Source organism: Equus przewalskii, chromosome 5 (genome assembly GCF_037783145.1).
Source record: "Equus przewalskii isolate Varuska chromosome 5, EquPr2, whole genome shotgun sequence".
In the NCBI taxonomy this organism is placed as follows: domain Eukaryota; kingdom Metazoa; phylum Chordata; class Mammalia; order Perissodactyla; family Equidae; genus Equus; species Equus przewalskii.
This window is the reverse complement of record NC_091835.1, coordinates 25,986,144-26,000,028: the sequence shown is the minus strand read 5'-3', so window position 1 is coordinate 26,000,028 and position 13,885 is coordinate 25,986,144. Positions and strand designations below refer to the sequence as shown.

General features: G+C 43.3%; 1 protein-coding gene across 25 annotated transcripts in view; it reads left to right on the top strand.

The window, feature by feature from the left end:
• Positions 1–13,885, top strand: part of ANKMY1 (ankyrin repeat and MYND domain containing 1) — a 55,898-nt gene that overhangs the window by 27,632 nt on the left and 14,381 nt on the right. For all 25 annotated transcript variants that reach the window (XM_070620222.1, XM_070620208.1, XM_070620218.1 and 22 more), the window contains 2 exons: positions 939–1,052; positions 1,374–1,539. In XM_070620222.1, the coding sequence (XP_070476323.1) occupies positions 939–1,052; positions 1,374–1,539 (280 nt within the window). The remainder of the gene's footprint in view (positions 1–938; positions 1,053–1,373; positions 1,540–13,885) is intronic.

Here is a 13,885-nt window from a genome sequence, read left to right as displayed (position 1 = left end):
CTAGCTTTTATTTTTTTTTAACTCACGTAAAAGTTGAAAGCACCACAGCATGACCCCATTTCCCCTCTCCTCAGTTATAACATAGCTGCCTGCTCTCTCTGGGACCTCCTCTTGGCCAACCCTCTGAAACTGGGCTGCACCCGTCACGGCTCCTCCCACTACTTCCACGTGTGTCTCCCTAGGATAGGGATGTTCTTTCACACTCCCGCACTAGAGAAAGTCAACATTCATTCAATATTTGTAACGGCTTCTTGGAGTCCTCCTTCCCTGCCTGTCCTCTACGGTCTCACGTTTCTTTAAGCAAACCTTTCTCTCCTTCCAACTTAATCGGCCAAGATTCTGATTTTGTGCATGCGCACACGTGCACACGTGCAACCATGCACACGCACGCACACACATGCATCCAGTGTCACGGAGCACCCCCAGGCATGCTGGGATGGGGTGGTGAAGAAGACAGGCCTGGCGTTGGCCATGGTGTCACCTACAGTCTAGGGGGCATGGGACTATCACCAGGTGTCAACAGATGTGGTGTCATTCTGTGGTGTTGTGGGTGGGGTGTCGGGGAGGGCCCCCCAAGAGGTGGCCCTGCCTGCCTTCAGTGACAGTCGTTGCCTTGACACTCTGCCCTCACTTCTCGTCCATGAGGTTGGCGCATATGTTGTGTCTCTCGCTGACTCTCAGCACACCTGAGAGGGTGGCCTCCCTGGGTAATGCAGGTGACAACAACCTGTTTGGGCAGCGCCTGCTCACCTGCTGGGGGCCTCATCCTCGGGCTGCCCTCCTCCATCCAGCCAGTGTGTCCAGAGGGCCTGGAAGCCTCAGGCAACCAGGTCACAGCCTTGATGCAGGCGCTTGGGCGTGTGGGCACCCCGGTTCTGAATCCCGCCTCCTGGTGGTAGCAGTGTCTGGGAATTTGATGTAGGCTCTGTTCTCCACAGATTGACCTACTCATTAATTACGGAGCTGACATCCTGAAGCCCATTGTGCTCATGCAGGGGGACAAGGTGGCTGTGGGCACAGCTGTCGACTACGGGTATTTCAGATTCTACCAGGTATGGCTTTGAGTTTCCCAGTGGTGATGGGGGTAGAGCTGGGGCCATTAGTATCTCTCAGGCAAAGCTGGACTGAAGGTCCTTCATGCCTCTGCCCGAAGCTAGCTCCTGGCCTTCTGGAAGAGAAGACCTAGGCACGCTGAGCATGTCCTGCAGGCGTGGCTGCCTGTGTGCAGGCTTTCAGAGTGTCATTGCCGTGAGCGGGGATGTGCTCCCCACCCAGTGTAGATGATGGGCCGGGGCTGAGAGTGGGGTCTGCTCTCCCTGAGGTGAGAGGCTGGTGCCCCAGGTCACTGGCGGTGACACATCACTGTGCCGCAGGACCGGAAGATCGCCCACTGCCCCTTCCACTCGCTGATGCCAGCAGAGCGGGAGACGTTTTTGGCCCGGAAGAGGCTCCTGGAATACATGGGCATCCAGCTGCGCCAGGCCGTCTTCGCCAAGGAGAGCCAGTGGGACCTGAAGAGGCTGTACCTGAGCAAGAGAGGTGGGTGGCAGGGGGCACAGCCTGGCGGGCTGGCCCGGTCCTGGGAGGCCCACACACGCTTCCTGGAAACTCCAAGCCAACCGGGAGTTTTTGTTCTGCCCAGTTACTTACACTGGGATTTCCGTCTTGGGTGTCTGGGCCATGTTCCTGAAGATCCGGATTCATGGGCCCAGAAGGGACACAAGAGAGACCTTTCCTGCCACTGCCCGGGCCGCCTGCTGGGTTGGGTACCCCTGGCCCTTGTGTCTCTGCCTCTAAGTAGGTCAAGCCTGGGAAGAGAGGTCGGAGGGGCAGGACCAGGGCCCAGGAGAGGCCTCAGGCTGCACCATGGGAGCGCATCTGTGAACAGCATGTTTGTCCAGTGGCAGAGGAGGCCTGGGTCTGGGTCAGCACCACCCACCTGTCCCGCTGTCATGGGGTGGGGGGCACATGACACCTGAGGGAGCGAGGTGCTGGCCAAGCTGCTTGAGGTTGCTCTGGGGTCCTCCAGTGGGCAGCAGTGGGGTCTCTGCCCCGTGATGGCCAGGCAGCAGGACCGCCCCAGCCCCGGGACTTGGCTGCACTCTCACTTGGGCAGGGTCTTGGGGGAAGGCCCCCCTGCTCCATGGGAGGCCAGCAGGCAAGTGTGACTTGAGGACACGCCGGGCCTGGGTGCCCGTGGGTCTCTAGTGGACTGGCTGGGGCACTGGAGGAGGAGGAAGAGGGACCTGCTCTGAACTTTGCTTGGCCTGCCGTGCCCCAGGGGCTGAAATGCTGACTGCTTCCTGTGCCTGGTGCAGCTGCTCTGGGAGTTGAAGCCCTGGGTCGTCCTGTCATAAGCGCCCCATGCCATCTGCCTGTGATGCATCAGGCACAGAGCCAGCCCAAGTGAACAATTTTGGGCAAGAGCCTGGTGGAAAGGGCTGCAGGGTCCTTGGACAAGGGAGAAAGGCCTATGGATTCTGAGAGGGACCTGGGACAGCCCCAGGTGCACGTGGAGCTTGTTTCTTAGTTGCAGGAACGATCTTGTTCAGCTCGCTAAAGAGAATCGACTTTTGGTGGAAAACATTGGGCTCCATGAGTAGGTGTCTGCCCTGGGAAGGGAATGCTCTTCCTGGAGAGCAAGGGAGCTGCACCTGAGAGGCCTTGGCATCTGCAGGGGACGCCCAGGACCAGGTCCTCAGCAGTGCTGGTCAGCGATTGGTTTCTCCTCTGTGTGACAGAGTGTCCCCAGGAGGGACCAAGTCACAGGCCCGGGGCGGCGGCCTCCACACCTGCGTCACGGAGGGGGCTGGGGACTTGACGGGCCGGGGGCTGCCTGGGTGAGGCTCTCCTTCTGGGTGGAGGTGGCTGCACCTGCCCAGCACCACCCCAGCACCACCCGACCTCTGTGTTCCGGCCACTGGCAGCCAGACTCGGGCTTCACGTCCACTGCAGAGAAACCACGCCTGCACTGCAGATGATGGGGAGACAGAGCTGGTGCAGCGGCCGCTCAGACAGCAGGCTGGGTGGGGGCACCCTGATGCCCCTCTGCCAGCATTCTCTGCCATGGTGAGACTGGGCCCCGTGGTGATGCAGGAGGCCAAAATCGAGTCTCAGGCTCAGGCTGCAGCAGCCTCCAAGTTCCTGGAGTTGAGGCTGCCGTCTGTGGGTCTGTGCCCCCTACACGTACCAGCCCCTACGCCCCTCATGTGCACCCACCCACACCCCTCCCTACGCACATTCCACCCACCTACACACCCACCCATCACACATATGCCCCATACTTCCCCACATGTATGCACCTATCGCCCCACACACACCCTTCCACACACGTGCAACACTACAGCCTACCCTCCCCGTGCGTACATCCTCACCCACACCCAACCGACACCACATACCACCACCCAGTCGATACCACCCCTGCCCTCTGTGCAAGCTGAGGTTCCATGCTGGGACAGGAGAGCTGAGGCTGCTGTGCCCCCTCCACTGAGTGCTCAGGTCCTCAAGTGTGGGTGTCACTAAAAGAGAAGTGTGCCATTGTCCCCACCACCAGCTCTAGAGCCATGGCTCAGAGATTTACCCAAGGGGGAAGCACACCATAAAACAGAGAGCTTTGATTCATTCCAAAGGAAACTACTTCACTGGCAAGAGAGCATGGGGAAGTTCAAGCCTAACGGTGCTCTCAAAGTCAGCGGAGGTTGAGGTGAAGGTGAGGAGATTGGCGGGTTCAGTGGAGGTAAAGCCTGAACTATAATCAGGCTGGTTGCCAGAGAAAACTTGGAAAGATGGCTGGGAGGAGCTTGCCTGTGGTCAGAACTAATCTCAAGTACTGACCTTGGGAGCTATCCTGTCAGTGAGCCCTGATTTAATTGAAAGAGTCTATGGAGCATATTGTACCCCAGAGCATTGCTGAAACCAGTGGAGCAATCAGCCTGCAATTCATGGGCGCGATCATGCAGAGAGACAGACAAAGAAAGGCCTACCCAAACCACTGTCATCCCCGGGAGACTGTGGGCATCCCCAAGGCCGCATCCTGTGTGGGGAAACAGCGGAAGCTTTATACTGCAGGGAGGAGCTTAGGCTTTGCAAAGTTAACCCAGCTGGTCACTAAACAAATGACAAGCAAATAATAATCAGCCCCGGGGAGGGAGAAAAACGATGAGAAGTGAACAGGTCCTCCTAGAAAAGTGGAGGACCATCAAGAGAAAAAAAGGTTGATGAGACGTGAAGAGATCCTCAGAGAAAAGTGGACACCACCAACAGATGAGTACCAGAAGCAGAGAGTGGAAAGAAAGGAGCAGGAAAAATAGTCAAAGACGTGATGGGTGAAAGCTTCCCAAATTTATTGTAAAACATCAATCTATATACCCAGGAAGTTAAAGAAGCTCACGGTAGGATGAAGACAAAGAGATCCACAAAGAGATACATCATATTAAAATGCCATGAGTCAAAGACAAGGAGAAAATCTTGAAGGCAGTAAGAAAAAAACCCCACATCACTTAGGGATGCACAGTACGATTAGCAGTTGGCCTCTCATCAGAAGCAGTGGAGGCCAGAAGGCAGCGGGACGTCACACTCGAAGTGCTCAAAGAGATAAGCTGTCAGCCAAGAATCCTTTGTCCAGCAAAGCTAACTTTCAAAAATGAAGGTGAAATAAAGACATTCCCAGAAAGACAAAACCTGTGAGAATTTGTTCCCAGTAGTCCTACTTTACAAGAAATACTAGGGGCTGGCCCCATGGCCGAGTGGCTAAGTTTGTGCGCTCCGCTGCAGGCGGCCCAGTGTTTCATTGGTTCGAATCCTGGGCGCGGACATGGTGCTGCTCATCAAACCACGCTGAGGCAGCATCCCACATGCCACAACTAGAAGGACACACAATGAAGAACATACAACTATGTACCGGGGGGCTTTGGGGAGAAAAAGCAAAAAAAAAAAAAAAGACATACTAAAGGTATTCTGAAAGAAAGTGACTTCAGATGGAAATCAAATCCACATGGACAAAGAGCCTGGCAAAGGTAATTATAAAAGAAGTATTAATGCATATTTCTTCTTTTTTAACTGATTTAAAAAGCAATTTGCGAGGCCAGCCCAGTGGCGCAGCGGTTAAGTGTGCACATTCCGCTTCAGCGGTTCCTGGTTCGCCAGTTCGGATCCTGGATGTGGACATGGAACCGCTTGGCACGCCATGCTGTGGCAGGCGTCCCACATATAAAGTAGAGGAAGATGGACATGGGTGTTAGCTCAGGGCCAGTCTTCCTCAGCAAAAAGAGGAGGACTGGCGGCAGTTAGCTCAGAGCTAATCTTCCTCAAAAAAACCAACAACAACAAGGCAATTTGCATGATAATTTATATATAAGCAATTTACATAAAAATTTATATGTATATACATATGCATTGTATTTTTATATAATATGTGCATATCTTAATATATATTTATATATGTGTGCATATGTGTGTGTATTGTTGAGCCCATAACATATAGAAATGTAATATATTTGGCAATAATAGTACAAAGGAGGTGGGTAGGAGGAAAGCTGTGTTGTGGTAAGAAATGACTCCAGATGGTAGCTCAAATTGAATAGAAGAAATAAAGAGATCCAGAAATGATAAATAGTAAGTTTAATATAACAAAAGCTGTAAATATATACTTTTCTCCTTTCCTTTATCAGCTTTTTTAGAATACATAAAATTATATAATTAGTCACAACATTGTAATGTTGGGTTTGTAACATTGGTAGATGTAATATATACAGCAATAATATCATAAAAAGGGGGCAAAGAGAATAGAGCTATATAGAAGTAACCTTTTATCTCACTGGAATTAATATAGGTCTGAAGCTGATTTTGATAAGATTCATGTGGTAAACCCTAAAGCAACCATTAAGGAAATAACAAAACATATAGTTAAAATTATTAAAGAAATTATAATGTTACATTAAAAAGTATTCACTTCATGCAAAGGAAAAGAGTAAAGGAGGAATAGAGGAACCAAAAAATCATGAAACACATAGAAAACAAAATGTAAAATGGTGAATGTAAATCCAACTATATCAATAATAACACTAAGTGTGAGTGGATTAAATAATCCAGTCAAGAGGCAGAGATTGTCAGACTGGATGAAAATAGAAGATCCATCTATATACTGTCTCCAGGAGAAACATTTATGATTCAATAATATAAATAGATTGAAAGTAAAAGGATGAAAAATCATATATCATGGAAATAGCAATCACAAGAATGCTGGAATGGCTATACGAATACCAGAGAAAATAGATTGCTCAACATAATACCCTCAAGGTCCATCTATGTTGTCACAAATGGCACAATTTTGTCTTTTTTATGGCTGAGTAGTATTCCATTGTATATATGTACATACCACATCTTTATCCATTCATCTGTTGATGGGCACTTGGGTTGCTTCCACATCTTGGCTATTGTGAATAATGCTGTGATGAACACAGTGATGCATAAATCTCTTTGAATTGCTTATTTCAAGTTCTTTGGATAAATGCCCAGTAGTGGGATAGCTGGATCATATGGTATTTCTATTTTTAACTTTTTGAGAAATCTTCGTACTGTTTTCCATAGTGGCTTGCGCCAGTTTGCATTCTCACCAGCAGTATGTGAAGGTTCCCTTTAAGTCGGACAGAGAAAGACAAATACCATACAATTTCACTCATATGTGGAAGATAAACAAACAAACACATGGATAAGGAGAACAGATTAGTGGTTATCAGTGGAGAAAGGGGTTGGGGGAGCGTGAAAGAGGTAATGAGGCATATATGCATGATGACAGATAAACACTGGTGGTAATCATGAACAGTCTGAAATCGAAATATAATCATGTACACCTGAAATTTAAATAGTATTGCAAGCCAATAGGACCTCAATAAAATTTTAAAAATATGTATTACTGATGATAGAGACATTTTGTAATGATTAAAGAGTCAAATTCATTAGGAAGATATAACAATTATAAATCTATATGCGCCTAACAGCAGACACTCAAAAATACGAAGGAAAAAACAGACAGAAATAAAGGGAGAATTAGACAATTCAACAATAATAGTTGGAGATGTAAATTCCCCACTTTCAATAATTGAGAATTACATAAAAACTAGGCAGAAGATCATCAAGGAAATAGAAAATTGAACAATACTATAAGCTTACCAGACCCAATATATTTATAGAACACTTTATCCAACAACAGAGTATACATTCTTCTCAAGTGTCCTTGGAAATTCTCCAGGACAGACCATGTGCTAGGTCTTAAAAGAAACACTTAATACATTTAGAAGGAGAGAAATAATACAAATTATGTACTCTGACCACAATGGGATGAAATTAGAAATGAATAACAGAAATAAATTTGGGAAACACATGTGAAACAAGACACTCCTAGATAACCAATGGGTCAAGGAAGAAATCAAAAGGGAAATTAGAGAATACTTTTATATAAATGAAAAAGAAGACACAACATACCAAAACTTATGAGATGCAGCTACAGCAGTGATTACAGGAAAATCTATGGCTATAAATGCCTATATTAAAAAGAAGAAATATCTCAGTAATCTAGTCTTCCTCCTTAAGACACTGGGAAAAGAAGAGAAATTAAACTTAAAGTAAGCTAATTAGCTAGCTAGCTAAATGTATGTATGTATATTAGAGCAAACATTGATGAAATGGAGAGTAGAAAAATAATAGAGAAAAATCAATGAAAGCAAAAGCTAGTTCACTGAAAAAGTCAGCAAAACTGACAAATCTGGCTAGCCTGGCCAAGAAAAAGTAAAGACTCAAATTACCAAAATCAGAAGTGAAAACAGGAACATTGCTACCAAGCTTGCAGAAACAAAAAGGACTATGAGTCAATACTATGAACAATTGTATGCCAACAAATTGTATTACCTAGATGAAATGGAAAAATTCCTGAAAACACACAAACTACCAAAACCGATAAAGGAGGAAACAGAAAATCTGAACAGATTTATAACAACTAAAGAGATTGAATAAGTAATCAAAATACACCCCAAAAAGAAAATCCCTGACACAGATGTCTCCACCGGTGAATTACACCAAGCATTTAAAACAGAATTAACATCAATCCTTTTCAAATTCTTCCAGAAATTAAAGAGAAGGGAATACTTCCTAACTTATTTTATGAGGTCAGCATTATTCTGATTCCAAAGCCAGACAATAACATCATAATAAAACTACAGACAAACATCTGTTATGAATATAGATGCAAAAGTCCTCAACAAAATACTAGCAAACAAAATTCAGCAGCATGTCAAAAGAATTATATGCCATGACCAAGTGGGATTTATCCCAGGAATGCAAGGATGGTTTAATCAAAAATCAATGTAATATAACACATTATTAGAATGAAAGAAAAAAAACCCACATGATCATTTCAATTGATAGAGCATTTGACAAAATCCAACACCCTTTCATGAGAAAAACACACAAAAAACAAGGAATAGAAGAGCAGTTCCTACCCTGATGAAGGGCACCTATAAAACTCCACAACTAATGTGAGACTCCATGGTGAGAGACTGGATACTTTCTCCTTAAGATCAGGAAGAAGATGAGAATGTCTTCTCTCACCATTTCTATTTAATACTGTACTGGAGTTGTTAGCTGGTGTAATTAGGCAAGAAGAAGAAATAAAAGGCATTCCAATTGGAAAAGAAAAAGTTAGACTCTATTTGCAGATATCATCTTGCAGATTGAAAATTCTAGGAATCTATTTTCACTTGTAAGACTAACTAAAACTAATATTAAACTAAATATATAATCTAAATACAAAACTGTTGGGAGCAAAATGGCGGGGTGAGCTGACTCGGGATTCTCTCCCCTCCAAAATACAACAAAGGATTGGAAAAACTGAATTTCAGAGAATAAATCTAATGCCAACACGTTAGAGACCTACAATACCGAGAAGGCGGAGATCATAAACCTTGCAGACGGCCTCGGAGGTGCCATCACTCCCTCCCCTAGAGTCTGCGATCTCTGCTGCGCAGGTCTGGGAAGGAGTGGGGGAGAGGCCACGAGACAAGGGGATCATCCAGGACTCCTGCCGCTGGTTCAGAGGAAACCCACTGACAGGGGAAAGCTTCTGTACACGGGACCCTATAAACCCAGGGCCTCAGGAGACCAGAGAACAGAACTGATCCGAATCCAGATCGGTGCGCGAGAATAGCAGCCCCTCCCTCCTGGCAAAGCACACTGGGCGCAGCCATCTTGCCCGAAGGCAGAGAGCTCAGAACACGTGGCTCTCGACCCCCATCTAGTGGCGACAGGCTGTAACTGCAACCGAATTCTACCACCATGAGAAAAAACCACTCTACCATCCAGCAATTTATAAAAGCCCCAGACCAGAAGGAAAACAATAAAAACATAGAATTAAGTCCTGAGGACTTGGAATTAGGTAAACTAAGTGATAATGAGTTCAGAGCAGCTATAATCAAAAAACTCAATGAGGTAGAGAGAAAGATAGAGAAACAAGCCAATGAGTTCTGGAGTTACTTCACAAAAGAGATTGAAATCATAAAGAAGAATCAAACAGAATTACTTGAGATGAAAAACACAATGGACCAGATAAAACAGAATACGGATTCCCTGAATGCCCGTGTAGACACCATAGAAGAGCAAATTGACATAAGTGAAGATAGACAGGCTGAGTGGCTCCAGACAGAGGAAGAAAGAGAACTAAGAATTAAAAAAAACGAGGAAAATCTCTGAGAGATAGTGGATTCAATGAGGAGTAAGAACTTAAGGATCATAGGAATTCCTGAGAACGTGGAAAAGGAAAATGGAGCAGAAAGTGTGCTTAACGAAATTATTGAAGAGAACTTCCCAAATCTAGGGATTGACAGAGAAATGTGTGTAGAGGAAGCTTTCAGATCTCCTAGATTTGTCAATGTAAAAAGACCTACTGCAAGGCACATAGTAGTACAATTGGCAAGAAGGAAAGATAAAGAAAGAATACTCAGGGAAGTAAGAAAAAAAGCAGAGAATAACCTATAAAGGAGCCCCTATCAGACTTTCAGCGGATTTCTCTACAGAAACCTTACAAGCTAGGAGAGAATGGAGTGACATATTCAAAGCTTTAAAAGATAAAAATCTTTAGCCAAGAATACTCTATCCAGCAAGAATTTCCTTCAGATATGAGGGAGAAATGAAATCTTTTCCAGACAAACAAAAGTTAAGGGAATTTGTAACTGAAAGCCCTTCACTACAAGAAATCCTCAAGAAGGCTCTCATACCTGAAAAAAGAAAAAAGGGAGAAAGGGGTCACAAACCACAGACTAGGGAGACCGATGGATAGAACCAGAACAGGATAGCAAATATTCAACTATAGCATTAGGGTAAAGGTAAGGAAACTACCAAAGCAAGGATGATCTTATCACTCTAACTACAAATTCATAACACGAGGTGGAATAAGAAATGAAAATAATTATTTAGGAGGGGAAGAGCAAAGGGGGTCTAAATTAGTATTGGCCAAGTAAGTAAGAGACCACCAGAGAATAGACTATATTATACACAAGATTCTAAATACAAACTTCAGGGTAGACACTAAAATAAAATACAGAACAGAGTCACAAATCATAAATAAGGAAAAATCTAAGAAACCCAGCATAAGAAATTGCAGTGTTAAATGGGTAGGCTAAAGCACACAGGAAAAGAAATGCAGGAAAACAAGATAATGAGTGACAGATTGACAGCATTAAGTCCACATGCATCAATAATCACTCTCAATGTAAACGGATTGAACTCTCCATTAAAAAGACATAGAATGGCAAAATGGATTAAAGAACAAGATCCAACAATTTGTTGCCTCCAAGAAACACACCTCAGCCCCAAGGACAAACACAGGCTCAGGGTGAAGGGGTGGAGGACAATACTTCAAGCTAATAGCAAGGAAAAAGAGGCAGGTGTTGCAATTCTTATATCAGACAAAGTGGATTTCAAAATAAGACAGGTAAAGAGAGACACAGAGGGACAATATATAATGATCAAAGGGACATTTCATCAAGAAGAAATAACGCTTATAAATATCTATGCACTCAACACAGGAACACCAAGATTCATAAAGCAACTATTAACAGACCTAAAGGAAGATGTTAAAAACAACACAATAATAGGAGGGGACCTCAACACCCCACTCACATCAATGGACAGATCATCCAGACAGAAAATCAACAAGGAAATAGTGGAGCTGAATGAAAAACTAAAACAATTGGACTTAACAGACATATATAGATCACTCCACCCTGAAAGAGCTGAATACACATTCTTCTCAAGTGCACATGGAACATTCTCAAGGATAGACCATATGTTGGGAAACAAGGCAAGCCTCTACAAATTTAAAAAAATTGAAATAATAACAAGCATCTTCTCCGATCATAATGCTATAAGGCTAGAAATTAATTACAAGAAAAAAGTTGAGAAAGGCACAAAGATGTGGAGACTAAAGAACACACTACTGAACAAGCAATGGATCATTGAAGAAATTAAAGAAGAAATAAAAAAATACCTGGAAACAAATGAAAATGATAGCATGCCATACCAACTCATATGGGATACAGCAAAAGCTGTATTAAGAGGAAAATTCATCACAATACAGGCACATCTTAACAAACAAGAAAAATCCCAAATAAGCAACCTTAAAGCACACCTAACTGAACTAGAGAAAAAAGAAAAAATGAAGCCCAAAGTCAGCAGAAGGAGAGAAATAATAAAAATCAGAGCAGAAATAAACACTATTGAAACAAAAAAGGCAGTAGAAAGGATTAATGAGACAAAGAGCTGGTTTTTTGAGAAGATAAATAAAATTGACAAACCCTTAGCCAGACTTACAAAGAAAAAAAGGGAGAAAGCTCAAATAAACAAAATCAGAAATGAAAGAGGAGAAATAACAACAGACTCTGCAGAAATACAACAGATTATAAGAGAATACTACAAAAAACTATATGCCAACAGAATGGATAACCTAGAGGAAATGGATAAATTCTTGGACTCCTACAATCTCCCAAAGCTCACTCAAGAAGAGGCAGACAATTTGAACAGACCAATCACAAGGAAAGAGATTGAAACAGCAATCAAAAACATCCCAACGAATAAAAACCCAGGACCAGATGGCTTTCCTGGGGAATTCTACCAAACTTTCAGAGAGGATTTAATACCTATCCTTTTCAAGCTATTCCAAAAAATTAGGGAAGATGGAACACTTCCTAACACATTCTATGAGGCCAACATCACGCTGATACCAAAACCTGACAAGGACACCACGAAAAAAGCGAACTACAGGCCAATATCACTGATGAACATAGATGCAAAAATTCTAAACAAAATTTTGGCAACCAGAATTCAGCAATTCATCAAAAGGATCATACATCATGATCAGGTGGGATTCATACCAGGGACACAGGGATGGGTCAACATCCGCAAATCAATCAACGTGATACACCACATCAACAAACTGAGGAATAAAAACCATATGATCATCTCAATAGATGCAGAGAAGGCATTTGACAAGATCCAACAGCCATTTATGATAAAAACTCTGAACAAAATGGGCATAGAAGGAAACTACGTCAACATAATAAAGGCCATATACGACAAACCCATAGCCAACATCATACTCAATGGGCAAAAACTGAACCCCATCCCCCTGAAAAGAGGAATGAGACAAGGATGTCCTCTATCACCACTCCTATTCAACATAGTACTGGAGGTCCTGGCCAGAGCAATCAGGCGAGAAAAAGGAATAAAAGGAATCCAAATAGGGAGGGAAGAAGTGAAACTCTTGCTGTTTGCAGACGACATGATCTTATATATAGAAAACCCCAAAGAATCCATTGGAAAAGTAATCAACAACTACAGCAAAGTTGCAGGGTATAAAATCAATTTGCATAAATCAGTAGCGTTTCTATATTCTAATAACGAACTAACAGAAAAAGAACTCAAGAACACAATACCATTCAGAATCGCAACAAAAAGAATAAAATACTTTGGGGTAAATTTAACTAAGCAAGTGAAGGACCTATATAATGAAAATTACAAGGCCTTTCTGAGAGAATTGGATGACGACATAAGGAGATGGAAAGACATTCCATGTATATGGATTGGAAGAATAAACATAGTTAAAATGTCCATTCTACCTAAAGCAATCTACAGATTCAATGCTATCCCAATCAGAATCCCAATGACATTCTTTACAGAATTAGAACAAAGAATCCTAAAATTCATATGGGGCAACAAAAGACCCTGAATTTCTAAAGCAATCCTGAGAAAAAAGAACAAAATGGGAGGCATCACAATCCCTGACTTCAAAACATACTACAAAGCAACAGTAATCAAAACAGCATGGTACTGGTACAAAAACAGGTGCACAGATCAATGGAACAGAATTGAAAGCCCAGAAATAAAACCACACATCTATGGACAGCTTATCTTTGACAAAGGAGCTGAGGACATACAATGGAGAAAAGAAAGTCTTTTCAACAAATGGTGCTGGGAAAACTGGAAAGCCACATGTAAAAGAATGAAAATTGACCATTCTTTTTCACCATTCACCAAAATAAACTCAAAATGGATCAAAGACCTAAAGGTGAGACCTGAAACCATAAGGCTTCTAGAAGAAAACATAGGCAGTACACTCTTTGACATCAGTATTAAAAGGATCTTTTCAGACACCATGCCTTCTCAGAGAAGGGGAACAATAGAAACAATAAACAAATGGGACTTCATCAGACTAAAGAGCTTCTTCAAGGCAAATGAAAACAGGATTGAAACAAAAAAAACAACCCACTAACTGGAAAAAAATATTTGCAAGTCATATATCTGACAAAGGCTTAATATCCATAATATATAAAGAACTCTC